Here is a 27,044-nt window from a genome sequence, read left to right as displayed (position 1 = left end):
AAGTTTTTCCTCACCCAAGTCCCCCACTAGATAATCCGGGGATAAATTGTAGAAATTTGTGTAATTGGTGTACCGTGAGGTGGTGGCACTATATTTAATTGAGGGCCGGCCCAACGGAGCCAGGGTGAGAAAGTGCCATTGAGCCATCGCAGAGGCACCTCTCTTTGGGGCGGGGGGGGGGGGATCTCAGAGACCAGGAGCTGGCAGCCCAGAGGACTCCCTAGAAGAGGGGAGAAGAGAGGAGGCTGAGGGCACACCCCACCAGGGTGGGCGTTTAAAAAGGGGTGAGGAGCTGCCAGCTCTGCAGGAAAGGGATAGCATAACTGGGCTCCTGAGCCCCACAGGGGGGCTACAGAAAGAATGTAGTTGGTCAAGGGAGCTGTGGACCCAAAAGGGTTGGAAATATCTGCATTAGTTTAAGCTTTTCTGCAGTGGGCCCCTCACACCAGTTCCCTCCCTCCCCCTGATGATCATCCCATTCCTTTCCGATTAAAAAATCTTTGGGGAGAATGCATTTGTGAACAGCTGACTTGTACATGGTGCCCTGCAGCTGTTGTTGGAATGCAGCTCCCATTGTCCCCTTGACTGTAGCCCAAACTGTTTGGGATGCTGGGAGTTGTAGTCATAGTCATCTGGAAGGCACCACGCTGGGTATTCTAACTTTAACAGAGCACGGGAAGTTGCCTTATCCCAAATCAGACTGTTGGCCCAACAAGCTCAGCATTGTGTGAATGGCAGCGGCCCTCCAGGGTATCAAGCCAGGGCCTTTTCCAAAGTCCTACCTGGAGATGCATGACCCTCCACTGAGCTGCAACCCTTCCTCCAAATGGTGATGCTATGCCTAATGGTTCCATTCTGCTGAAGGAAGGGCTGGCTGCTCTGAGCCCAGAATGGGGCTACTCAACCCCGAATCCAATCAATCAGCCAGCATTAGATGAAATGAGGCGAGTGGGTGGCCTTGAGGAGCAGACTCACCTTGCGCATGCTCCGAGGCAAGTCTTGGTCAGCAGAGACGTCATCTGGGCCCACAAGGCCACAGTCAAAGAGGAAATCCACACTGGGGTTAATGTCCAATGGGTCTAAGTAGGGAATGAAGCAGTATGGGAAGTGGATCAGTTATGGAGCTCCCCTGCCCCCAAGCAGATACACACAATAACCTTCCAGGACCAAGCCTGCAGAGAACAAACCCCCACTCCTTGCAGAGGAAGAGTGAGCCAATGAGACAGCTTCTTTCCAATGGGCTTCCTAGGGCTCCTTCAGCAGCCCCTGGAGAGGTGTGGGGAACCTGCAGCCTCCCACTTGTTGCTGGCTTTTAAGAAGAACTTGTATGGCCATCTGTCATGGATGCTTGGGGTCCCTTCCAACTCTACAATTCTGAGAGTCTACAATGCTCATCATCCCCAGCAAGCGTGGCCAATGACCACAGTGCCCTTTGAAAACAGGGAGAAGGGGCAGGGAGGAGCTTCCCCAAAAGGGATATTGGGAAATGAGGGTGGAACCACCACTCAGAAAGCCCTGCACCTGTTACCCAGCCACTCTTCCCAGCTGAGGAGGCAGAGATGAAACCGAGGGCCCTTGCAACATATTACATAACTGAAAATGCCAGACAGCCAGTATTGGTCATGCTCAGTTCAGCGATACCTGAAATGCAAAGGTTCCCCATGGCTGCCCTAGGGGCGCCCAGGAAGGATCTGAGACAAGCATGACACAAGCAATCTTTCTTACCACCAAACTGGCACCTGCCAGAGCACAGAAGAGACCAGTGCTGCATCCCCCACACCACCTGCACCAGCAAATGCCTAACAGCTCGAGTTTGCCTTGGCACTTACTTTTGGGAAAGTCAGCCTCCAAGTCCTGACCCGGCTCATCCAGGACATTTGCCATCTTGACCGCCATGGCGAGCACGTCGTCTCTTGCTGGCCCAAAGAGGTCGCAGTCCTCCAGGAGGCCTTCTGCACTCTGGTTACTCACTAGGTCTGCGAATACAGAAAGCGGGTCAGGCATGTGAACAAAGAAGTCACTGCTTCAAATCTCTGCCTTGAACTCATTGAAGTTGGCCTAGGCAAACCATTGCTTCTCTCGCTCCCAGCCCTGGGTATGTTAACATCGTAGTACCAGCTGCTGCAATGAGCAGAGACAGAGGAGGAGCCCAAGCCGTTGGGTGCATCCGGCTCAGGACTGCCTTTTCTGACTGGCAGCAGCTCTCCAGGGTTTTAGGAAGCTCTCCAACCCTCCCTGGGGCCTTCTACATGCAAGGTAGATGATCCGTCACTGAGCTAGGGACCCTTCTAGTAGCAGCAGGTGCTGCTGCTCCCAGAGAAATGCAATCATGAAAACTACCACAAAGGTCTGAAGAGGCTTTGTCCAGCTCCTCTGCTTCTGCGATCATCTCAGCCATGGCCAGGATATCGGCTTCCAGAGGATTGGAAGGGATCTTCACCTTCAGCTCCTCTATGGTCTCCACAATCTTCTCCGTGCTCTCCAGCGTGGTGGGCAGGAACATTGGCACAGGCACCTACGAGCAGCAGGGAAGGAGGATTATGGCAAACGTGGTGGTGGGGATGCAGGAAAGCTTGAGTGGGCCGGTGTGGGGGAGACGCAGGGAACCACACTTACCGGGACAGGCATGGAGAAAGGCACAGGTACTTTCTGGCAGTACATGTTCATAGGCACAGGCACGAAAATGGGCACAGGAATGGGCAGCACAACCACCTGGGGCTTCCAGTCGGCTTCTGTCAGGAAGGATAAGCACACACCGTCAGGAGAGCCTCTCCTTGCCTGGCTTCCACAGCCCTCCAGGACAGGGATGCCACTTGCTCCCAAAGGTGTTGGATCAGGTCCTCCAGTCCCCAGATGCACAGCAAATACGCTGCTCGTGGGGTGCAAACCGAATTGGCTGTCAATCTGCAGCAGGGCCAAGTTTAAGGTTGCAGGGCTAACATCTACGGGCCCTGCACGCAGACCAGGACCAAGGCACTTGAGAGAATGCCTGACCACTCATCTCCCCAGCAGGTTGCTGTGTTGGCCCCGGCCTCCCTTGTGCCCCCTCACCTGTCTGACAGCCCTTGGACTTCATTTCTATCTTGCATGAGACCCCTCGGTTCTGCATGAGAGGCTTGCACATGGCGGCTTTGTTCTTCCGCGGGGTGATTGGCTGAGACGACGGCTGGGACGCAGCAGCAGAGGCAGCGGCTGCCGGGGCAGAGCTGTTCTTCACAGGTACCTGGGCAGATCCATACGTGTGTCAGAAGCCACTCCAGAGGGAGATGGTGCCCCACCCACCCCTCTCTCCTGCAAGGCATTCTGCTGTACATCTCGCATCTTGGCAGGGCCACTCGTGGGCCCCCACTCCTTGCAAGCTGCCAGGCTATGTTAGCAATGCAGGGCATGGGGGAAGGGACAGAGACCAACCTGCTGCCTGGGGGTCAAATGCTGCCCTCCTCCCCCATCTTAGCCTCCAAGCCCCACACTGCCAACCACCTCCCTCCATGGAGCAGCCCAGCAAACAGTGGGAAATCCCTGCTCAGGCCACTCACCGTGCTGGTCTCTGCTTTCTGCGAGGTGGTGGTAGAGGAGGGTTGCTTTGGCTCGGGGGTCTGACCTGGAAAGAAAAAAGGGCTTGGGGAGTGAGCTGCTTTCCCCCCTGTCGCCACCTGCCCAGATCTGGCAGGCAGGCAGTCCTGCGGGCCACCTTTCGCTTGGTGCCGAAGGGATAAAGGGGAGCTTTCCTCATTATCTCCCATTCCTCCAGGTTCAGTCTGGCAAGTCTTCGCCACTGGAGAGTTAAGGCCTGGCCCGTCTGCCGGCGGAGAAGCCACAGAAAAACCTAGGCAAGGAGGAGTTTATCAGGGCTCAAGTAGTATGTTTGAGGCAAGGCTCCCAGGTCTTAGCAGATATGTGGAATATCACAGAAGTGTTGGCGTGGGATAGGGAGGAACTAGACAAGCCCCCTCCCCCTCCCCTGCAAGAGCCGTCCACTGAAGCTCAGGCAAATCCATTAACAAGCCAAGCAGGGGAGTGATGAGACTTATTCCAGAGGAAGGGTGCAAGTCAGGGCAGTGCAGTCAGGACATAAAACCGGGAGGAAAACAGTGTTGTCTGTGCGCTGCCGAGTTGCTGCCTTTGCCTGCCTCTAAGGGAGACCCACCTTTACTCGCTGGACTCTCTGCAAGTCAGCACCCACATGAGAGTTCTGCTATTCTGCGCAAGTGCAAAAGCCCCCTACACAGAAGTTGATATTCACTGTGGATGCAGCATCCAAGAACCCCACCTTTCCTTAAAAACAGAAACAAAACACGTTCCTAGCCCTCATGGCTAATGAGTTCAGATAAACATGCGTAATCTATTGGACGCAACAGTCACAGCATCTCGCTCTCAACAGCTGTAAAATAAAAATGAAAATAAACAAAAGGTTGGTTCTTCTCAACAGGGCATCTGCCGCCGCGATGTCGGCTGAGGATCACTGCCTAGGAAATCCGTAAGAGAATGGTGGGTGGACCAGGAGGAAGGAGGGGAGAGCAGAAACCCAAAGGACAGAAAGTGATGCTGAGAGCGTGACAAAGAGCGAGAGCGGAAGAAAGAAAGAAAGAAAGAAAGAAAGAAAGAAAGAAAGAAAGAAAGAAAGAAAGAAAGAAAGAAAGAAAGAAAGAAAGAAAGAAAACTGGAATGGGAGAGGAGTCGTCCTTGGGCTTCTTGCCTGTTCCCAGCATCAGACCTGGGTACCCAGCAGCAGACCTTTTGGCAACACCACGGCCTCCAGCACCTGCCTTGGACACTTCTCCTGCCACGGGAGGATCTTCCCTTCCTGCTCATATTTCTGGGTCTCCCATCCCAGAACTGACCTGGCCCAACACTGGCTTAGCTTTTGGACTCTGGGGAGCGGCATGGGCAAGCCACATGCCAGGCCAGGCCCCACCCCTACACATGGAACTGTCCGCTGGAGAAGGGGAGCCACCCACGGAAACAGCCTGGGAGCTACAGGCAGCGCCGGCTTCTCGTGGCTGGCCCTGTGTGTCATAGAACCAGAGAGGTTAGCGATGGAGGGGGAAGGGGTGCTCCCCGCCAGGTCCCGTCCCACCCCCACCCCCCACCCCCCGGGGCCAGTGCAGAATCGTTCCCTAGCGCTCAAGCCAGACCCCTGAAGCTCTCAGTTAGCCGAAGCACCCAGCGACTCACTGTTCAGCAGGCTCTCAGGCCCTTTCTGGGTGTCCAGGTTGGGCTGGTTCTGTTGGTTATAAAACCTCAGAAGACACTGCTGGTTGCAGAAGTGTTTGATTTGCCCCCGCCAATGGATGGTTTCCAGCAGCTTGCCCTGACGCTTGCAGGCGTGGCACCGAGCCGCCTGAAAAACAAACAACACGACAAGGCTGCGGAGGGGGCCACCTGGGCTCCAGGGCTCCGCTCCGGCCCCTTGCGGGCCAAGCGGCAGGTGGGCACTGAGGCCAGCGGAGCCCCTGCACTGACCTTGTAGTACCAGAGCAGGTATTTGCTTTTGCAGTCGTCGCTGCAGAAGTCCCAGGTGCTGCCCTCCAGCTGCTCGGTGACGGCTCGCTGGCACGTCTGGGAGCAGTAAGTGCAGGTGATGCAGCACAGGCCCAGGTTCTTGGTGAAATCCTGTTTATAAAGAAGCACACACCCTGCGGAGAAACGAGACGGGTGAAACCTTCCCAGAGCAGGGAGAGAAAGAGTGAGCAACGTGTGGGCACACCAATGCCAGCAGGAAGCCTAGAGCGAAGGCTTGGAGGAACAAGCGAAGCACAGGAAGGCAGAGACAGAGAGAGAGAGAGAGAAAGAGAGAGATATTCCTGAGAGCAAAACGTGTCCTGCACTGGCCCCTGGGGGTCGGGAATTGACAACAGGGGTGGGTGGTGGGGACTCACCAATCGCTCACCTCTCTGGTTCTAAGAAGAGTTTGCTCCGAGTGACCAAACGATCGCCCACCGCATGCAAGGACCCAGGAGGCATGGCAGGGCCAGCTGGTCGCCAGCACAGCAGGAAGGGCCCCTCCAAGAAGGGGTGCCTTCCCCCCGCCCTGCCTTCAGCCCCTGGACGACTCTCTGCCACACACAAGGCCCCCTTCTTCCTCCTCTCCAGCACAGGGCCCTGCTCCCCCCGTAGCTGCCCAGGTACCTTCGCTGCAAAAGTTCTTCTCCACCCCAGAAAAGCGGATCTTCTCGTGCAGCAGCTTCTCCTGCTTGCAGTGCTCGCACTGGGACACCACCCCATGCAGGCGCTTGAAGTCCTCACAGCAGTCTCGGCAGCAGAACTGGTAGACCTTGTCCTGCCAGAGAGAAGGAGGAGGAGGAGGAGGCCACGCTCGGCCATCGGGCAACACAGCAGCGAGACAGGATCTTGCGGAGCTGGACTGGACCCCCACTGCTTTCGAAGGGCAGGCTCCAGATTCCCGCCCGCCCACCCTCTGCACGCACACATACATACAAAGCAAAAATCAGCAGCAACTCCCAGGCCAACCCCAGACTGTCTTTCTGTAGGAGTGGCTGTAAAGTCCCATGTCCTGCTCATCTCCACATCTCCCTCCCTGGCAATCCCTCTGCCTCTGCTGTTTGTTTTGCAGGCCCCCTCACCTGCCAATCCAGGATCTCAGGCTTCCCAGTGAAGAGGCTGTGGCAGGAATGGCAAGTCAAGTGGATTCCACCTTCTGGGCTGGTGCGCTGCATTTTGAGGGAAGGGGAAAGATTCAGAAGGGGTGGGTAGGGGGACACAGGATCAACCTCTGCCCACTCTGGCTGGCCTGCAGCTGCCCGTGCCCAGGCTCACAACTACTCAGCAGAGGCACCGACCCAGCCACCACCTGCACACTCCCAAGCCACACACTCACAACCACATCCCTGCCTGCTACTCCCCCCCCCCCGCCACCAGCACTGCCCACAGCATTCACCACGCTCCTGACCCTCTCCATGCGTTGCCCCACCCAGCCCCCCAGCTCACATCCACCCTCTCACCACATACCCCCAGCAGCATCACCCGCCCATGACCGCAACCCACTGAGTGTAAAACACAAGTCCCAGCTGCTTCCCCCAACAGAAGGCTGACTGAACCCCATTCCACAAAGAGGGGGGCAGTAACCAGCAGGCACCCCATACAGGTTCTTCCCAGGGGACGTCCAGCTACTGCAGCTGCTCCTGGGAGGAAACAGGGATTGGCCATTTGACAGTGGCAGTACAAGACCAACACTCTGCGAGTAGAATAAATTATGCAAATCACACAAATGTTATAAATTTGACTATTTATTGGATAGCAGACACAAACTCTCTTCTGCGTCAGCAGAAGCAGAAACAGTTTTATTCGAGACAATGACCCCCACGATAGATTTGACATCATATATAGAGATATATCAATAAGCTAAGTAGATGTGTGCAAGCTTTACATGCCCTCCTCCCTCCCCTGCCCCAACCAGCTCCGCCAACATGCCCTGCCCCATCCTCTGGCCATTGGCTGGGCTTCTGTGATGTCAGAGTGTTGTGCTGGTGGACATTCTAAGTTCTGTAGGGAGAGGTGCGGCCATACAGTGCTGATATACAGGGCAGCTGCTGAGAGGGGAGGTTGATCTGGGAGGAGGAGGGTGGTTTGGAATCTCTCACACAAGCCTTAAGACAGGAGGAGCTGTGTGCAGACTGGGCAGCTAAGGAGAGTTGGAGCTTGGAAGACAAGGCAGTTGCGGGCTGGAGGTCCAGGAAGGAAGATGGCAAATCTTCACACACATATACGGGACCCAAGAACGAGGGATGCAGAATGGGCTCCTTTTTACTAAGCAGTGCCAAAAGGTCGAGAAGATGAATTTTACATCACAAGCCATGGATGTCTTTACTTTTGCAATTTAGGGAGGGGTTAAAAAAAGTGCACGGAATCCTGGCAGGGAGCAGACAACTGTGAAGTGCAACGTGACCCCTCCTCTCCTCTCCTCCTGGCCAACAGAAGCCCACTCCCCCACCCCATGTCTTCTTTAGCCTTAGAGCCCTTGGCAGACATGCCTTTTGCCTTCCAACACTCTTCTTGGCAAACAACGAGCTAGATGCTCCCCCCCTTTTTTAAAAAATAAATATGAAAGCAGAGAGAAAGAGAAAGAGACTTTCAGGAGTCTGATGGATGCACCAGATCTCAGCCATGCAGAAAACCCACGTTCCTGGGTTTGGTCCCGTCACTGTGACGGCGGCAGAGCCTCCTTATGTACCTGGAATTTGGTCCAGCAGCTGGGGCTGCAGAACTGGTACACCACCTGCTCGTTCTTGTTGTAGTAGCAGGGCTCAGACAGGCTCTTCCGACAGAAGCTGCAAGGCCGAGGGGGTCCTGGGGAAAAGAGGAGAGGCAGAGGTTGGTGAGAGAAGATGCCTTGCTGGTTTTAGAGCATGGTGCTGATAATGCCAACGTTGCTCGTTCAATCCCCATAAGGGACAGCTGCATATTCCTGCATTGCAGGGGGTTGTACTAAAAAGATCCTCAGGGTCCCTTCCAACTCTACAGTTCTATGATGTAACATTAAGCAGAGAAATGAGAAGAAATGCTCTCCTCCACCTGGTCCAAACTACTCTCACCCCAGGCAGGGCAATCAATATTTAGCATGGAGAGACCTGACCTCTCTCTCTCTCCACTCCCATGTAGCACAGTCCACCCCAATGGGAGTGGGGGTCTCATCTTGGTCTGGAATTTTGCAGCAAGTCAGGTGGAGCAAACTTGTGTGTCTTAAAGCACAGATCCAGCTGCCTCCCGTTCCCCATGTGCTAAGGTTAGCAAACGCCACACTTGTGGCCAACCACCACCCTTCAGAGACTGGCCAAGTGCTAGTAAACCTAATGGTGCTATCAGAGAGCTGGGACAGAAGTCAAGGAGCCCAACAATAGATGAAGCCAGAGCCAACGGCAGGCAGAGCCAACTAATTCTAGATTTGTCCTCATCCTCTTGCCTTGCTAAGTTATAAAATGGCAACACTGAGATGGAGGAGGAGGAAGAGGAGGAAGCTGATTGGTGGTGCCACCTTCTAGGCTGCTTGTTAAGAAGCCAGGCCAGGTGAGGGCAAGCTGAGGTTGGTGAGGCAGTGCCCCATTTGCCCTAATGGACTAGCAACCCTCGGTTAAGCAGAATCCAAGGAGCTCTTTCTTTCCCCCACCCTTCTGCTTTTACCTGTCAGGCCAGCCTGCTTGACTTTGTAGGAGGTGGAACAGCAGACGGAGCAGAAAAGGCCCATCTTCCCATTCCGGTCTTTGTGGGACAGCATGTCGAAGTTCTTGCAGAGTGTCTTGCACCACATGCATGGATAAACCCGGGTGTTCTTCTGCAGAAACACAGTGCAGGGACAGCTGCCACTCAGGCTCTTTCACTGCAGGGCACCCTTTATGTCCCACTCCCTCCTGGATTTTAACGGACATTGCACTTATGTGTGTGTCCTTCTCTCTGACACACACCTCTCTCCCTCACAAGCATCTTCTTCCCCATCAAATATCTCTCTCTCTCTCTCTCTCTCTCTCTCTCTCTCTCTCTCACACACACACACACACACACACACACACACACACGACTCAGTCACCCAAGCCAAGCTATCCTTACCACCTTTCCCACAATAACTTTTGACACAATCTCATGTTGGGGAGGGGAGACAGGGCAAGGTCCATCACATGGCCTGGCTCAAAGAGAGGTTCACTTGAGGGTCTGGACCCAAGCTCTGGGACATCCCTTCCACCCATTCGCACCTTTTTGTAGCTGTTGAGACAGGTGGTATTGCAGAAGCGCTTCTGCTGCCCCTCGTGGAAGAGGTACTCCAGTGGCAGGCCCTTGTTGTACAGGTAGAGGCCACAGTTGTCACAGCAGTTGGTTTTCAGACCCTTGGTGGCACGGAACTTGGTGAAGCAGGCGTCGCTGCAGATGCGGTGCACCACATTCCCATTGCTGACCTCGTGCTGGATCTGCAGGCAAAGCAGAACTGTGGGTCACCAGGGCTGGCATTAGCTTCCATCCACAGAGAGCAGCGGTGCTCTACAGCCCCTAAGTAATGGCTGGAGGTGGCTGGGCCCAGGTGCAAGGAAACAGCTGAACGTTTTGTGGGCAGGGGAGGCTGTACCTAGGAGGCAACCTTATAATATTCTGCACTGACATTCCACTTTGCACCGGGAATTGCAGCATCTTGGAAGACGTGCTGCTGAATTTTAGTTCTCTGTTCTCAGTGAGCTTGTCAGTCTGGACGAATCTCTAGTCTGGATCCATACCCTATACTAGTATATGATTGTTTTGCTACTTGAGAAACTTCTAATTAACAGATCTTCCTTCCCCAAAATCACATTTTTTTCTGGTTCAGAACATCCCCATATAATCTACTCCATTCTCCCTTTTCCCCGACATTGTGCTTCAGGAACAAAGTGAAGCAGGTTGTAAATGCTTGTGCAATCCATCACTCTAGGGATCTGTTAAGGTCTCCAAGGGCCCATCTGCCCCATGGCTACCTTTCTGGAATCTGCCCAGTATACTTGTCTTATCCCACACATCCACCAACATCACCTTACTTGATATACAAGTTACAGATATGAACAGGTCCTTATAGAGGTCCACACCACCTACTGGGACTCAGCACTCTCAAGGCAGCAGCCTTTCCCAGTCCTGCTCCCTGAAATGTAATACTACCAACAGGATTGGATCTGGGATTATCTGCATGCGAAACAAGTAGTCCTCTGTGGCCTGTCCCTGAAGAACATCTGAAGAGCCAGGATGCTGGACCAGTCCAGCATCCTGTTCTCACAGTGGCCCAATCAGAAGCCTCTCCTGGGAAGCCTGCAAGCAGAACATGAGGGCAACAGCAGCACTCTCCCCACCTGTGACTTCCAGCTACTGGCCTTCAGAGGTATAATGCCTCTGGCAGCAGAGGCAGAGCGTAACTATTGTGACTAGTAGCACATGGCTTTGTCTAGCACTCTTTTTCAAGTCCAAGCTGCTGGCCATCACTGCCACTTGTGAAAGTTAATTCCATAGCTTAACCATGTGCTCAGCAAAGATCTGACCCTTTTGTCTGTCCCTTGCACTCCTCAACTGGCCTCTTGCTTGCCTGGCAGCTTTCAACTACTCACATGGATTCCCATCTCCCCTCCACCCTGCAATACTTTCTCAGACAGCCGACGCACTCACCTCTCCAGCCTTGTAGCACACACTGCAACGGACAGTGTCTGAGGCTTCTGCCGACTGTGGTGTCGGTCTTTGCTGCTGGGCTTCGTACAGCGAGAGGCACACAGAAGAGCAGAACTCATGGAAAGAGCTGCCTGAGCCAATCTGAGCCACCACGGAGTCCTTGGTGTTCCAGATCTCCCTAAGGGGCAGGAAGACACTGGTCAGACTAGGGCCTGGACTATCCCAGTAAGTGTGAGCAAGAGGTGACATGGGGACCACGAAAGCAGTAGGGAAGTAGCAAGAGGGCAAAGTGTACTTGCAGAGTTGCGGCCTGCCAAAGCAGAAGGGGCAGATTGGGAAAAGGGCACTTGGCTACAGCAAGAGGGAGGGTTGGTTGGTTTTGGGACACCCACTTTTTGCAGAAGGTGCAGCACTTCTTGCTGAGAGGCCTCTTGGAGAAGGTGGTGAGGCAGGAGCTGGAGCAGAAGAGTTGGGGCAGCCCCTTGCGCTGGTAGGCCGTCTGGCCCTTCTGCAGTGGGGTCCGGCAGTTGGCGCAAGTCATCTTGGTGACGGTGGAACGGGCAGCTCGCTGGGCTGCCTGGTTGCGCAGGGACAGGCGTGTGGTGCGCCGGGTGCGGTGGGGAACAAAGTCCTCATCGTTGGGGTCATCCACCATGGCATCCGAATCCTCATCCGAGACAGGGACTGTGGAGCACAAGAGAGAACAAGAGGTTGTTGGCTCTTGCTGCCATTGCTGCACAGGAGGGGTCCAGAAACTGGGGGGGGGGAGCGGGAGAAGGGCAGATCCTGCCTGCACAGTTTCCACATACACAAAACAGACAACAAGGATTGTCAACTCCCACACTGGAGCAGGATCTTCTTTAACTGTGCAACTAGATCCATTACTAAGCCTTGCCTCCAAATCCTACAGAAGGCAGATTCCACCCTTTCTTTACATATCTGACTACATTTCCTATGTTTCGCTCTCCCATTTCACTGAAGAACTCAGGGCATTGCACATACTTCTTCCTCAACCCATTCTTTAACCTGCAAGGTGGGCCATCCTAAGAGGTATTCAACGGCCCACTGAGCTGCAGGGCTGAGCAGGATTTGAATCAGGAGTCTCCCCTCCAAACCTTTCTCTACCCACCACGCCAAAATGGCCTACTCTTCTGGGAGAAGGGCCTCTGTGGCAGAGTGCTCACTTTGAATGCAGAAAGCTCCAGTATGCCTAGTTTTAAAATATTCTGGGCAAGCAAATGTTGATAAAGACCCTCTTCTGCCTGAACTCTGGAGAGCTGCTGCCCATTACAGTAGATAACAACAGGTTAGATGAAGAAAGTGTCTAACCTGGAATAACACAGCTTCTTATAATACGTAAAGCATATGTAAAGCATGGTCCTCTTACAGTCAAGGAGGTAACTTACTGCTCTCAGAGGAGTTCACTGTTTCAGGCCGAGACACTTCCGCCCTCCTGGCACGCTCGCTTCTCTTCTGCTCCTGGAACGAACCAAGGAACCATCTAAACAGACAATGGCAAGCAGCCCAGGGAAACCCCCATCTCTGAAATTGTTTACTGAACACCTAAGAATGGCAGGTATGGTTGAGAGTAACTCCTGCCCACAGGTCCACAGTCTAAACTAACTTCCTGCAACCTGCTGCCATACAGATGTTGTTGACCAGGCCCAGAACATCACATTCCGAAACAACTGGAGGGCACTAGGTTGGGGGACACTGGTTTAGTGATGCACACCCACTCACAAAGGAGGAGGAGGAGGAAGGAAACGTACAGTGCAAGAAACTTTAAGCCTGAAATGAACAGAACATGTCAATAATTTCCCCCACGCCGAAAAAACAATAAACAAAAAACTAGGGGATCGAGGAAAGTGTTAGGAGGGTCTTAGTGGAAAGACAAACACTCAACCGGGTGGCGGCTGCTTCAGCTGCCTCCTCCCTTACCTTCACAACTGGCTTCTCGCTCCCTTTTGCGCCAGGGTCTTCCCCTGCAAGAGAAACACAAGAGAGACCTCAAAGCTGTCTGTGAGGCTGCCAGTCTAGGTGGCTTTAGAAGAGGACTGGACAAATTCAGGGAGAACAGTGGCACAGCAGTAAAACTGCTCGCACATCTGCAAAGCTAAGCAGGGTCCAGTAAGGTTTCAAATTGGATGGGGGAACTGCATGTTGAGACTAGAAGTTGGACTAGACAACCCTTGAGATCCCTTCCAACTCTACCATTCTATGATTCTATTATCAATTAGTACTAGCTCTTATGGCTACTGTCAGAGGCATTATGCTTCTGAATGCCAGTTTCTGGGACTCACAGGTGGGTAGAGCTCTTGTGCTCATGGCTAGCTTGCAGGCTTCCCATTAGAGCATCTGGTTGGCTACTCTGGGATCAATATGCTGGACTAGATGGGACATTGGCCTGATCTTCTTATGGTCTTACACTCTAACGAGGGTCAGGAATGGAACAAACTAATGCCTAAACATCACTGGGTTAAGATGCTGCTTGAAAGCTATCAATGAACCATCTATGGGTGTGTGTGGCTGGTGAGAGGAAGAGAGAGTAGAAACACCTTTACAACTGGCGCAACATTCAGACAGCTGACCAAGCTCTCTAGCTCTGTCTGGGGAAGAAGCTGGGGAAGAAAGGAAAGGAGCCAGTGTGATGTAGAGGTCTGAGTGTTGGACTAAGACCTGAGAGACCAGGGTGCAAATCCCCCACTCAGCAATGAAGCACGCTGGGTGACCCTGGAGTCAGTCACAGTCTCTCAGCCTAAACTACTATGGCAAGTTGTTGTGAGGATGAAATGAAGGAGAACAATGGAGAAAAGGTTGGATATAAATGTGAATTGTAATAGTATAATCTTGCAAGGAACAGGAGAATGGCCAGACATCTAATTTGTTGAAAATGATAAATAAAATATTAACATAACATAAAATAACATAACCTCTAATTTGTTGCTTGCCGAGCAAAGTCAGAGCAGGGGCTATTTACAAAAGATGCAAAAGAATATATAAAGGTACTAAATGAACATAATTTCATTAATTTAGATAAGCAAAGATTTATATACAGCAACAACAAAATAATCAACATTATATATAGTTGATTTTATTTACTCTTTTGTATCTCCTGATTGGCCAGGGATCACATTCTCTAGGTTTGGCTAGTTATAAACAGAAACAAGTTGCAACAGCTTTTTACCCAAGAGAAGAACAGTGGGAGCAGCTCCTGGCACCCCTCCCCACGCTTGGCCTCAGAGCAGAAGCAAAAGTGGGGCTGGGGCAATGCTCTAGGGAGAGCCCTCCTTCCTGCTTACCCACCTGGAGGTTGGAGCGATTGTTCGGCCTCTTGTGCTTTGGGCTCAGCAGGGTCCTTCTGGCTGACACTGCTGTCTTTCTCAGCCTCAGGCAGACCCTCTTTCATGGGCTCAGGAGCTGGAGCTGGAGTACTGTTGAGAACAGGCTCCTTCCCCTCATCTGTAGATGTCGCCACTTCCTCCTTCTGCACTGGAGCACTTTTCTTTGGGGCTTTCAATCGGGCTTTCTTAACCGGCCGCGGAATTTTCGGTGAGTTCTCGGAATATTCTGTTGGTTCTTGTGAGGAGGAAGTGCTGCTCATCTCCACCACGTCAGGCGACTTCACCACATGGCTGTCGGGAAGGGAGGCTGCACTCTCCTCTCCATCATCCTTTGTGCTTTTGAAGTCTACTTTCGATGCTGATGCTTCTTTCCATGCTTCTGGCACAAGGGCTTCGGTTCCTGGCACAGGGGGATCCCTAGGTCCATCCTCCGGATCTGCAGAACCTCGTGTCTTGTACACGTTGTCCAGGTCCTCAGACTTATCCAGGGCCACCAGGTTGTCATTGTTGCTCAAGCTACCGAGAAGACTGGGCTTCTCTGTAACATCTAGAGCACCAGACTTGCTGAGGGTCAGACTGTTGGATTTGCTCAGATCAGACAATCCGGCTGTTTTCACCAAGCCCGGGTCCAGGTCTGCATCTGAAGTTGCTTGCTTAGGTGCTTCCCACTCCATCTCTTGGGGCTGCTGAGCTGAAGCCTGTGGGATGGAGGCTGTTTGGGACGCTAGCAGATCCTCTCCATACTCCATGTCTGCAGGAAGGTCTCCAATCAGTGGCTTATCAGGCAGCGACATTGGCCCCAAGGAGCCAGGAAATTCATTCGACTCCATTCAGAAAAAGGCTTAAAACAAGGAGGCAGAAAGGGGAGGTAACAGAATGTTAGCAAGTTTAAGCACATATGGGAATATAAGGGATGTAGCTCTTCTGAGCAGCTAACCGTGCGAGGCCTTGTAGATCAGCTGCCAGCAACAAGGAGCCAAACTGAATCAGACCCCAAAACTGGCTCAGAAGGGTGCCTCCCCTCGTGAACCAGAACTAACACAAACCAAAAATTTCTAACTTCAAATTCAACTGATTCATTCATGGCAAATACTGGGAATCCATTGGAAGTGGTCCAGAAGACACAAGATCTTTTGAGCATTGTGAGAAGTAGACACATAATCCTTAAAACCACACACACACCAACTTAGGCCTTTTCAGACTCAGGGGAGCAATTCTGAACTAATCAGGGTTCAGAAAATTTATGTTCGCACAAAAGTTATTGGCTGGAGGAGATCTTAAAAAATAAGAAGGAATCAGGTGATGAGTTGGTATATTGTAATTTGAAATTGTGTCCCTGCCCTTACCCCACACCAACCCTGAAGTCTCAGTGAAGTGTCATGTTTTTCCACCAGCGCCTGTCACTTGCTACGTTTATTAAAAAGATCAACAGACAATACACATTACAAGTACACAAGGTGCTCTCAGGATGATAGACACCATTAGGATCCAGTTAGTCTAGAATAGCCCCTTAGTGTTACCACCAGACAATTCTACACAGCTAAGCCAGGTACAGAAGGGCCCTTGCAAAAACTGTTCCTCCCAGATCGAATTCTTCTTAAGCTTTACAGCAACCCACGCCTGAGAAAGCCTTTTTTCACAGAAATCTGGGTTTGGTTTTTGGTGATCAGGAACACTGGACTTCTAATGACTGGGTCAAAAAAGAAGCAGCAGCTATCCAATTAAGCATTTTGATTGTTTGTTTCTAAATCCTGTTGCTACCTCTGAGGCACAGGAGAGACAAGGCTACAAATCCGAATATATAAATCTGAAAAAGGCAAGGTGGCCACAGCCTCATGGAAGACTTCAGAGCTGGAGGTGAACCAATCAGCACCTGTGTTAGTGGGACTCAGGAAAAAATAATAAAGCCAAAATGCTTCTTTGGACAATTAACGAAGGCTCTTTAGCAAGCAAACATCTGCAAGAATCGGAAGCTCCTACCTCTCCCATAGCCTTTCATTTAACCCTGGTTTCCTTTGAACAGCACTGTGGGTACATCAGCTATGAGCTAGAACAGGGGCAGGCAATATGGGACCCTCCAGGTGTTGTTGGATTCCAACTCCCTTCAGCCCCAGCCAGCATGACCAATGGTCAGGGATGATGGGGCAGCTGTCCAAAAACATGTTGGCTAAGCCCGAGTAGCAGGTATGCAAGTTCTATCCTGAGGGGACACCTGCCAGCTTCATAAAGGACACTGAAAGCAACATGTTGGCAGTGACTATACTGAAGACCAACCTGCAATGGGCAGTTACCCAATCTGTAAAACGGGTGCATTTTCCTTACAGAGGTCGCCTGGGTTATCAATATATTACATGTACTGAATCTGCAGCAGACCTTATGAGCTTTCTCCAAGTGAAGATCTCTTTTTTGAGCAATTACAACACCAGCTATTCCTTAGTCTGGGAACAGGTGGACTATCTGAACCTGGGGAAGGCTCTGAAGTCCTAGACAGACAAACAACCTCCTGTGGATCTGCCTCCTGCTCAGTCAGTATACAACTCAAGTGGCCCCACTTAGCAATTCTCTGGGCTTGCTCACGGAGGCCCACCCTGGAAACCCAGCCACAAGGAAAAAGCAAAGCCACTTCTGAGACAACAAGCCAACAGCGTGTGCCAGGTGATGTTGAGGACACACAGGTTTGCAGGGCATCTATTTCCAGGAACAGTCTGTGAAACACAAGCTATGTGTTGATCTAGGAAAAAAGCAAATGTCCCTTTTAGGAGGAAAGTAAAGAGGCTGGGAATGGTGGGAGATTGTAGCAAGAGAATCCCCCCCCCTCTTTCTCTCAGTTAGGGGGCCTCTCACACAAGGAGCACTAAGTGCATTGCAAGAATGGCTGATACACAGACACAAAAGGGACCCAAAGGTCACCTAGTCAGATTTTCTGAAACTCTGCATTCAGTGGTCTCAAGTCTTTTTAAACCTCCTAGGAACAAGATTCCATCCTTTGAGAAAATGTATGTCTCTTAATAATTGCTCTACACAAAGGTACACACCCACCCACCCACACACCCTCACTGTTTGCTCTATCCCCTGTCAGGAAGGGACCCACCACAGTCTTCTAGCCCACTCTATGGACTTATAACCCAAGTCACTACTACTTCCCCTCATGGGGACATATAACAGCTTTTCCACGCTTCTTATTTCTGCATACATCACAAGCAAAACCTCCTCTCCCTCTGTCTGCAACTCCTTTGGAACCTTTCCACGCCACAGTTTAATTCTCAAAATCAAGTAGAACAGCTAATGTACAGTTAATGTACAGTTCTTGCCTTTCGTTAGCTTTGAATCCACATCAGAATGCAGGGTGGGGAGGACAAAAGACCAAATGCAATAACCAAGCCACACATTCTACAGGTTTCCTATTTGGCTGGTGAACCTACACACAGAGCCAGGATTAAACCCAATGAGTTGGAAGCTGTAGAGAATCTGCACCAGAACAAGACCCCTGGGTTTTAGGGAAGCAACTCATCTTTTTAATGTTTAGATTGCATCCTGGTCATAAGAACTCAAAATAACTGCTCTCCCTCAGACAGGCATCTCAGAGAAGTTCAAAGCAGCAGTATTTCAGTGGTACGATAAAAACAGCTCACAGAGCCGAAGCCATTTGCTCTTTAATCTTCAACAATTTCATGTTGGATTCCTTCCTTGGTTACTCAAAACCTAAACATGTTGTCTACTGAAAAAAGCTCTTCCCAAGGATAAGGGCTGTGGGACATACACCTCCCACAAGCCTTGGTCACTCCTCAGCACAATCCAGCGTTTGATGTTAGACAAAACAAAAAATAGTCCAGTTCAAGCCATCACTCCCCCTTTCCTCTGCAAATATCTGCATGCTATTTGATGTCTTCCAAGCTCAAAGCAAATCTGCCTTTCTGCAGACCAGCTCCCCTCCCTCCACAAGTACAACTTAGTCATGCTTGCCTTGTCCCAGCTCAGACCTCCAAGATTCCCCCCCCCCGCTGCCCCCCAAACCTTCTAAGCCATTCTCTCTCCTTCAGACTTGGTGCAGCTCAATCCAATTACTGCCTCTGTTTTCTACAAGTGCATACAGGATCTTTTCTCCTAGTACAGTCCAACACCCAAACCTGCAATCTATGGTCCTTTCCAGGTACCTTGGTTTAAGCCAATCAGCTACTATAGCTTGAACTGGTCCCAGTTCAGGGGTTTTGCTCCTCCCCTTCACAGCAAAGACATGAATATTCCCTAGTGTAAATACATCCCAGGGCAAACCACTATCCTGTCCTCTAGGTATCAAGTGAGATCTGACCAGGGTTTCCCTAATTTGAGCAATAGGCTAAGATAGGTGGGCCTACAATTGAGGTTGCCAACATGACTCCTCAGATATTTTTTGACTACAAGTCCCTGACCACTGGATATGCTGTCAGGGGCTCATGGAAGTTGCAGTCAACAACATTTGGAGGAGCAGATTCCCCAATGTTGGCTTAGACAGGAAAACGGGCACCCTGTGGCCTACAAAACTACCTCAAAGTCTACAATTCTCTGAACTGAGCTTGTAGCCCATCCCTGCTAACAGTAGAACTCTCCTTGCAAAGTGAGTACCTGCAGAATCCCTCATGATTATTATCACTATTTATTAAATTTGTGTACTGCCCTTCATCCAAACATCACATAGCTTATCACAACATAAAATAAAAAATGACAACACAAAATGCACAATAAAATAAAGAAAACCAATACCCCTTCCAACAAACACATTTTAAAAGCCATAGATTGTTTAATTAGCCAAAAGCTTGGGAGAAGAGGAGCACTTTTGCCTGGCACCTAAAGATATGTAAGGAAGGTGCCAGGCGAGTTTTCCTGGGGAGAGCATTCCATAATCAGGGAGCCACCACACAAAAGGCCCGTTCTCGTGTCACTGCCGAATTTTGCACCAGCTGAAGTTTCCAACCCATCTTCAGAGGCATCCTAACAAGCATAACACTGCTGCATTTCCCTGCACACTCTAGTGGCCTGCCAAGCACATCTCGGCCTGCTGCTGCAACCTGATGGCCTTACCCACAAGTAAGCTCCTCTCCTTGAGCAAGTGCCCGCAGAATCCCACCCTTTTGGTGCATCCCGGACCTGCCTTGTTGCACAGATCTTAGGCTACCCTCCCACCCACCCCTGGTGACACTTGGCCAGGATTGCCACCAGCTTCGACCACAACCTCCTCCCCTTTGCCCAGCAAGTACCTGCAGGATCCTGACCTCACCACTGCAAGCCTGGCCAATCCCAGGCCCGCCTCCTTTTAGAGCCCTCTTCCCTCGCTTTCCCTTCCCCGCCAAGGGCTCCAGGTGAGACTTGGCCTGGCTCCTTCCCTTGAACAGCAAGTACCTGCAGGATCCCACCCCGTGACGCGGCCCAATCGCTACAGGCCCCGCCCACCAGTGCGGGTTCGGGCCCCCCTAACCAAGCCAGGCCCCGCCCCTTGTCACGAGGTCCCGCGCAGCCGCCCCTCCCCCAGCCCACGATGGCCGCCCCCTCCCCCACGCCCCGCCCGGCGCCCCCTCACCTGCCGCAGCTTCCCCGACCCGAGCTTCGCCGCCGGCCTCCCCGAGCTCCCCTCCCTGTCTCTGCCCGCCAGCCCTGCCTTTAACTCGGAGCCCGCCCAAGGCTCGGGAGGGTGCTGCGGCCCCTTTAAATGGAGGCGCCGCTCGGAGCCCTCAGCGCGCCGCAGCCCGAGCAAGGGGGGGCGGTCCGGGGAGGCCTGCGATTGGCCGCGGCGCGAGCCAGGGCGGCGCCCCGATTGGCCGCCGGCGCTCGGGCCCCGCGCCCCGATTGGCCGCGCGGGGCTCCGGGCTCGCGAGACCGGCCCGGCGGCGCGCAAAACCCGGCGCGGAGTTACACGGCTGCCCGGAGCGGGGGGGCGAGATGGAAAACGCGGAACGGCAGAAACGCGGAGCGGCGCCGGGGGTTGGTGCGGGTTGCGGGTTCGGGGAGGGAAGGTACGGGAAGGGCTCCCTCCGGCCTCCCCCATCTCGAGCAACGACAACAATCACAACGGTTACCTCCGAAATCCAAGGAGGGGTCGCGAGGAAAGAAATCGCCCCCTCCCCAAGCACCAGCCACCCCCCACCCCACAAGACACACGCACATGAAAGTGGGGCTGCCCCTGTTGAATCTCCTCTTCCTTCTTCCTACCCGCCGCATAAAACACCTCCGGGGTCCTCCGGCGCCCCCTCACCTCCTCTCCCGCAGGTTGCGCGGCTCCCCGATCGCCACCAGCAGCCCCGCCGCAGCGTCTCCCGGGGAGGCGAGTGACGGAGAGAGCGAGCGCGCGTCCAGGGTGGGGCAGGCACGGGCACCGCCTCCGGGACGGACGGAGGGAGGGACGGGTGCTGGGGAGCCGGCGCCAGAGGACCCCTCCACCTTTATCCTCCCGCCCGCCTTAGGGAAGGGCCCGCCCCCTTGCAACGCCCCCCATCCGGACCCTATCTGTGAGCGCCCCCCGCTGGAGGTTCCTCTTATTTCCCCTCGTGGGGGTGGTCCCTGCCCCATGGTGGAACACTGCGGAGCCCACCCCCACCACCCACCCACCCAAAGGCACGATCCAGGATCCCCAAGTTCACAATATTTCTCCCCTGCATAAATGCCCCCTCTAACAACCCCAGATGTGTAGGGGAGGGCGCACCTAGCAAGACCAGGTCCCCCTTTCCACGGAACAAAAAGACAGGAGCTCCAACTCCGCGTTATCCTTACCTCTTCCCCACGGGTGCCCCACGCGCATTCGGTCCGTGCCCCTTCGGAAAATGCTCTGCTTTGCGTATATTTTTGACACCCACTTCCCCCCCACCTCACGGTCCTGAGAAATCCGGCCCCGCTTCACATACCAGGATAGAGACGTGCAAAAACCCACACAAAAAACCCACACCCCATTTCCCTCTCGGCCACAAAAGCCTCTCTCCCCTCAAAAGTCTCATCTCAATTTCATACCACCTGCACCTGGGGTTTGTGTCTCATATCAATCGTATTCTGCCACCCACGACTCCCCCAAGGAATTGTCCACACACACTCCTTGAGATATGATGTTTTCCAGAAAATTGAGACTATTAATTCATTTATTTATGCATTTATTGTGCCCCACCTTTCCCTGCAAGGAGCTCTAAGCTCAGTGAAGGGAAAAAGTATTTGCTCCCCTGCTAAATTTGCCCCTTTGCCCTCTGACGATGAAATGACCTGTCCATAATTTTAATGGTAGGTTTATTGTAGCTGTGAGAGATGGAATAACAACAGGTAAACCCCCAGAAACCAGAAGACAAAAGTCAGAGGTTGATGTGCATTATAATGAGTCAAATAAGTATTTGATCCCTTTGCAAAAGATGGCTTAGTACTTGTTGGCAAAACCCTGTCTCCCAGCTACAATAAACCTACCATTAAAATTATGGACTGGTCATAATTTCATAATTATGGACTGGTCATCAGAGGGCTAGCGGGCGAATTTAGCAGGGGATCAAATGCTTTCCCCCCTCACTGTAGGTTGTGCATTTCCAGCCCAAACCAAACAAAGGCGGTGCATTTGAATTATGGGTGCAGGCAATGCAGCTGGGGGGGGGGCAAGAGCCAATTTTAGTGTCTGTGAAAATGCCCCGTCGTGTTTACAGTGAACACCCCTTAAGTTCTGAATTCCATTGCTCAACAAAGCCCTATAGATGCAAGGGGCACTCGTGTGGATCATTCACATCGGTTAAGTGGGAAAAGGACACGGCTGCTTCTCTGCCTTCTTAATTTTACACTGTAGGTCCCACTGTAGGTGGGGTGGGTGTCCTTAATGCCATGGTAACTACCTCACTTGGTCAGGTCAGGTCGAATATCCAGCTGAATATCCAGCCCTGACTGGTGTTGCCTGCTTTAGAGCACTGGCCTGCTAGGAAAGTGTGTGCCCCCACCCACAACAACACTGGGCAATTGCGAGGTAGGTGCAGGCACTTTCCTAGCACCAGCCATGCACCCACCCAGCAGGAGAGGAGTGAAGTGAACAATTAGGAAGGCTGCATACACACCACACATTTAAAGCACCTTTGCTTCCCCCCCCAAAAAAACCAATCCTAGGACCTGCAAGCAACCGTGCAAAGAGCTACAAAGCCCAGCAGCCTTGACAAACTACAGTTCCCAATATTCTTTGGGAGAAGCCGTACACTTTAAATGATAGCTGAAGCTATCTAAGGCTGTCTCACTGACATTATACTGTGGGACTTCTGGCTAGGAACTCCAAAACCCCCCAAGCCCAGCCCCATCACTTTTCCAAGAGCAGGCACAACCCGTCAGGACAGTAGGAAAGGAAGCCCCACACAGCCCGTTGACCCTAGTTATACACAGGAATCTCTCTCTCTTTCTCTCTTTTTTTTAAAAAGGAGACTCGATTGAGGTCCTTTTCCTTGGGGAAGAACGGTAAAAGTGATGGATGCTCCCTGACATTCCTCATCAGTTTCTATTTGGCTGTGGTCATATACAGGAAGTGTGCAGCCATTTTCATGCTTGTCTAATACCTACAAGCATTACCGCCAGCTTTCCAATCTGCAGTTAAACCCACTGCCTATGTATTAATAATTTCACATAACAGCAATTGGTAACTTGTACGTGTATAAGCGCTGTGGGTTAAAGCCTCAGCGCCTAGGACTTGCCGATCGAAAGGTTGGCGGTTCGAATCCCTGCGGCGGGGTGCGCTTCCGCTGCTCGGTCCCAGCGCCTGCCAACCTAGCAGTTCGAAACCACCTCCGGGTGCAAGTAGATAAATAGGGACCGCTTACCAGCGGGAAGGTAAACGGCGTTTCCGTGTGCGGCTCTGGCTCGCCAGAGCAGCGATGTCACGCTGGCCACGTGACCCGGAAGTGTCTTCGGACAGCGCTGGCCCCTGGCCTCTTAAGTGAGATGGGCGCACAACCCCAGAGTCTGTCAAGACTGGCCCGTACGGGCAGGGGTACCTTTACCTTTACCTTTACATGTATAAGCACTGGTTGTTCGTTTTGTATTTTTCCCCTCTCATTTAAGTAAGTAAGCAAGTAGTAAGTAAGTAAATTTTTATTTATACCCCGCACTCCCCGGCCAAGACCAGGTTCAGGGTGGCTAACATCAAATATCAAATACATTAAAACACAATCAAACAATTGATTAAAAATTAGAATCAGGATAAAATTAAATGCCTGCCCATGAATTACAACCTTAGGGGTCGGGAACCTCAAGTATTCATCAGGGCCAGCTGTCCATGCTGATCCCACATGAGCTGATAAAAGGGCAAAGAGGTAACCTACAGGCCCAGACCGAAGGCCAGGCGGAACAGCTCTATCTTGCAGGCCCTGCGGAACGATGTCAAGTCCCGTAGGATCACACCACCTGAAATTCTGCAACCTAGCTGTGCTTTGGAAGAGAGAGGTAGTAGTTAGAGTTTTGGTTCTAGGGCCTGGGAAAACTCATTTTCAGATCTTTATTCTGCAATGAGTGACCTTGGGCCAGTCGCCTTATCTCAAACTAACCTAAGTCACAGCATTCTTGTGAGAATAAAAGTGGGGAGGGCAGGGGGGAGAGAACTATGGTGCCACATTAAGCTTCTTGCACAAAAGACAGGATATAATTGCAAATTTTTAATACCCCTCCTTTTTTTGTTCGTTCTAAAGCTGCCAATATATGGCCCTGTTGTAATTACTGTAATGTATATTTTCAAGATGGATAAAATTGCATTGCCTCAGTGGCGTAGCGTGGGTTGTCAGCACCCGGGGCAAGGCAAGTAATTTGGGCCCCCTAACCCGTGGATTTGGGCCCCCTAACCCGTGGATTTGCGCCCCCCTAACCCGTGGATTTGCGCCCCCCAAACCCGTGGATTTGCGCCACCTAACCTAACCCCTAGATGTTGCGCCCGGTGCGACCGGCCCCCCCCTGCACCCCCCACGCTACGCCACTGCATTGCCTTACTGTCTTCCTAATCTTCCCAACAGATGCTTTTTTCTTCTAGTGACCCTTACTTTAAGACCCAGCCAAACCTTCTACAGCCATTGATCTATTTAGCTCAGTATTGTCTAAACTGACTGGCAGGGACATTTCCCGTCTTACTCGGAGATGCCAAGGATTAAATATGGGATCTTCCGCATGCAAAGCAGATGTTCTGCCACTGAGCTGTGGCTCATGATATGCCTCTGATCGTTTCTGGTGTCCTCACAATGCTTTCAACCTTCTTTGCAGAAGGGAATGGGTGAGTCCATCCTGGGAACTTAATCTGCGATTAAACTGTTATTTTATTTTATTTTATTATTACACTTATATATCTCACTTTTTCTCAAGGTGGCATATACACTTCTCCCCCAGTCTATTTTACCTTCACAACAACCCTGTGAGGTAGGTTAGGCTGAGGGATACTGACTGGCCCAAGGTCATCCAGTGGGTTTCGTGGCTGAGTGGGGATTTGAACCCTGGCCTCCCAGGTTCTAGTCCCGCACTCTAACCACTGCACCACACCGCTGCATATTTGCATTGACACCAACAGGGGTCAGCAAACTTTTTCAGCAGGGGGCCGGTCTACTGTCCCTCAGACCTTGTGGGGGGGCAGACCATATTTTTTTGGGGGGGGGGAGAACGAATTCCTATGCCCCACAAATAACCCAGAGGTGCATTTTAAATAAAAGGGCACATTCTACTCATGTAAAAGCACGCTGATTTCCGGACCGTCCGCGGGCCGGATTGAGAAGGCGATTGGGCCAGATCCGGCCCCTAGGCCTTAGTTTGCCTACCCATGAACTAGATGAAAGCATCTGTAGCGCAGCAAAAGTCTGCAATCCTATACACACTAGGATTAAGCCCCCTTGGACTTGCTTCTGTTGCCATTGCCAACCTGCTGCCCTCCAGAGGTTTTGGACCAGAAGTGGCTGTGACTAGGAGGAGTTATCATCCAAAACATGTGGAGGGCACCATGTTAGGGGAGACTCTTGCACCACTTTGGGCAAAAGATGCATTCCAGGGGGTTGGACTGGATGACCCCCGTGGTCCCTTCCAACTCTACAATTCTGTGATTCTATGCCACTATTATCTCAGCAGTTCATATGTAATACAGGGTTGTTTGTAAGGCCTTCTGAGGTAAGGTATGCAACCATCTTACTTGTACCATAGACCTGGGCTGCGCAGGAGTTTGGCTTTCGCTTTTGACAGATTTCTTTCAATCACCGCTGCTTTGGTTGTTTTCAACCTGTGCTGCTTACTCGACATATGAGGCAAAAGCCAAATATGCTTCCTTCTGCAACAGCTTGCTTGACTGATAAGTCTTCTCCCACAATTCACAATTGCCTGTCAAGGCTGGGTGTCTTAAGAGGCACCCTCAGCTTATTGGGAGGGGGCCCCGGGGTTGGAGCGCAAACATGAGCAGGTCCCACAAGGCCTCGCCAGCACCCCATATGCATAGAAATTGGATGCAATATGCTTTTGCAATGTGCAGCTGATAAATAATGTGCATCGGTTGCTCAGCAGATGTAAGTACCAAAAGGATTTATTGCAAGTTCAGAGTTCAAAACCCATCTCTCTGCAGCTTGCTATCTGCCCCATTTTTTTACAGCTCTTGGTGAGTAAAGGCTGCCTGCTGCTCTGTTCCGTTCTCATGAGAATCAGGTACCTTAAGAGAGCACCCTGCAGGGGCCCTGCTGGACATCCCTGTATGACTCTTTGGGCAGACTGACTGGCATTCACGCACCCGTTAACAGGAACAGTCTAAGGTAATGAGTGGGAGTCCTGCTCTCCAAGTTGGCTACACCCATTTCCAAGCTATCTCATGCACACAAGCCAGATGGGATTTGGCTGCCGAAAGGACTTGGCAGCTGCTCCAGAGGATGTTATGACGCTGTGGAGGACAGAATTGTTTCGAACGTGGCACGCCAGAGGGTTCAAGGTGTCTCTGCAGAGCTGGGAAGACTCCTTTTCCTGGTGTAGGAAGGACCACATGGCTAAGGGCCAACTCTTGCTTGCAACAGAATCCTGCCTCTGTTTAAACAGCAGCAGCAGCCAGACCAAGGGTGCACACAACACAAATCACTTGCACGTGCACATCATTTTTCATCAGCAGGAGCTTCACCTCCACACACACCCCTCCAGAAGTATGCCTCTTGCTCGCTGCTGCAGCTTTCACAATTCTGGGTGCAGGATACATGAGAGAGGCATGCTACCTATCCTCAAGGGGCTGCAGCGGGGAGAAGGAGAAAGGAGAAATGCCACAAGCACGCAGAACCGAAAGCTCCACAATGGCTGTCTCTACCCCCCACCTCCACCCCCGCCTCCCATGCATTCCTCAACACCCCTCCCCTCTGCTTCCAGGTTTTCTCCTTGCTGGGGCCTCTCCTGCCTCCTGTTGCGATGGCCTCCAGGCGTGCATTTCCTGCTGCTGCTTTCTCCGGAGAGGTTTGTTTTCAACCGCCAGCCTCCACTCCAACGCACACTGGAAAGGGAGCAGGCTCCTGGTTGCAGCATGCGCAGATGCACAGATGTGGGGAAATGCTGCAACAAACATGGAAAAATGGCACTGTGGATTCTTGGCGGCAACATTCCAGAGCTATGCAAACTGCC

At 52.0% G+C, this 27,044-nt stretch overlaps 1 protein-coding gene across 5 annotated transcripts in view; it reads right to left on the bottom strand.

Annotated features, from left to right (window-relative positions):
* ZMYM3 (zinc finger MYM-type containing 3) overlaps positions 1-20,871 on the bottom strand; it is a 28,696-nt gene extending 7,825 nt beyond the window's left edge. Inside the window, exons 1-19 of one of the 5 annotated variants that reach the window (XM_081897216.1) lie at positions 20,652-20,871; positions 14,431-15,309; positions 13,066-13,109; positions 12,534-12,606; positions 11,520-11,811; positions 11,128-11,305; positions 9,705-9,917; positions 9,139-9,289; positions 8,192-8,307; positions 6,585-6,671; positions 6,130-6,280; positions 5,464-5,636; positions 5,176-5,341; positions 3,537-3,601; positions 3,052-3,223; positions 2,617-2,732; positions 2,341-2,515; positions 1,830-1,976; positions 976-1,079 (exon numbers count right to left, since the gene is read on the bottom strand). In XM_081897216.1, coding sequence (XP_081753342.1) covers positions 976-1,079; positions 1,830-1,976; positions 2,341-2,515; positions 2,617-2,732; positions 3,052-3,223; positions 3,537-3,601; positions 5,176-5,341; positions 5,464-5,636; positions 6,130-6,280; positions 6,585-6,671; positions 8,192-8,307; positions 9,139-9,289; positions 9,705-9,917; positions 11,128-11,305; positions 11,520-11,811; positions 12,534-12,606; positions 13,066-13,109; positions 14,431-15,298 — 3,291 coding nt within the window. In that variant the 5' untranslated portion in view covers positions 15,299-15,309; positions 20,652-20,871. Of the gene's footprint in view, positions 1-975; positions 1,080-1,829; positions 1,977-2,340; positions 2,516-2,616; positions 2,733-3,051; positions 3,224-3,536; positions 3,602-5,175; positions 5,342-5,463; positions 5,637-6,129; positions 6,281-6,584; positions 6,672-8,191; positions 8,308-9,138; positions 9,290-9,704; positions 9,918-11,127; positions 11,306-11,519; positions 11,812-12,533; positions 12,607-13,065; positions 13,110-14,430; positions 15,310-19,702; positions 19,839-20,022; positions 20,202-20,651 lie in introns of those variants that run through there. The other 4 variants (XM_081897213.1, XM_081897214.1, XM_081897215.1 and 1 more) reach the window with 4 other exon arrangements.
* Positions 20,872-27,044: the final 6,173 nt, after the last annotated feature.

Source organism: Podarcis melisellensis, assembly GCF_964234715.1.
Source record: "Podarcis melisellensis genome assembly, chromosome: Z".
NCBI lineage: Eukaryota > Metazoa > Chordata > Lepidosauria > Squamata > Lacertidae > Podarcis > Podarcis melisellensis.
The sequence above is the reverse complement of the archived record's forward strand: the minus strand, read 5'-3'. Positions and strand labels throughout refer to the sequence as shown.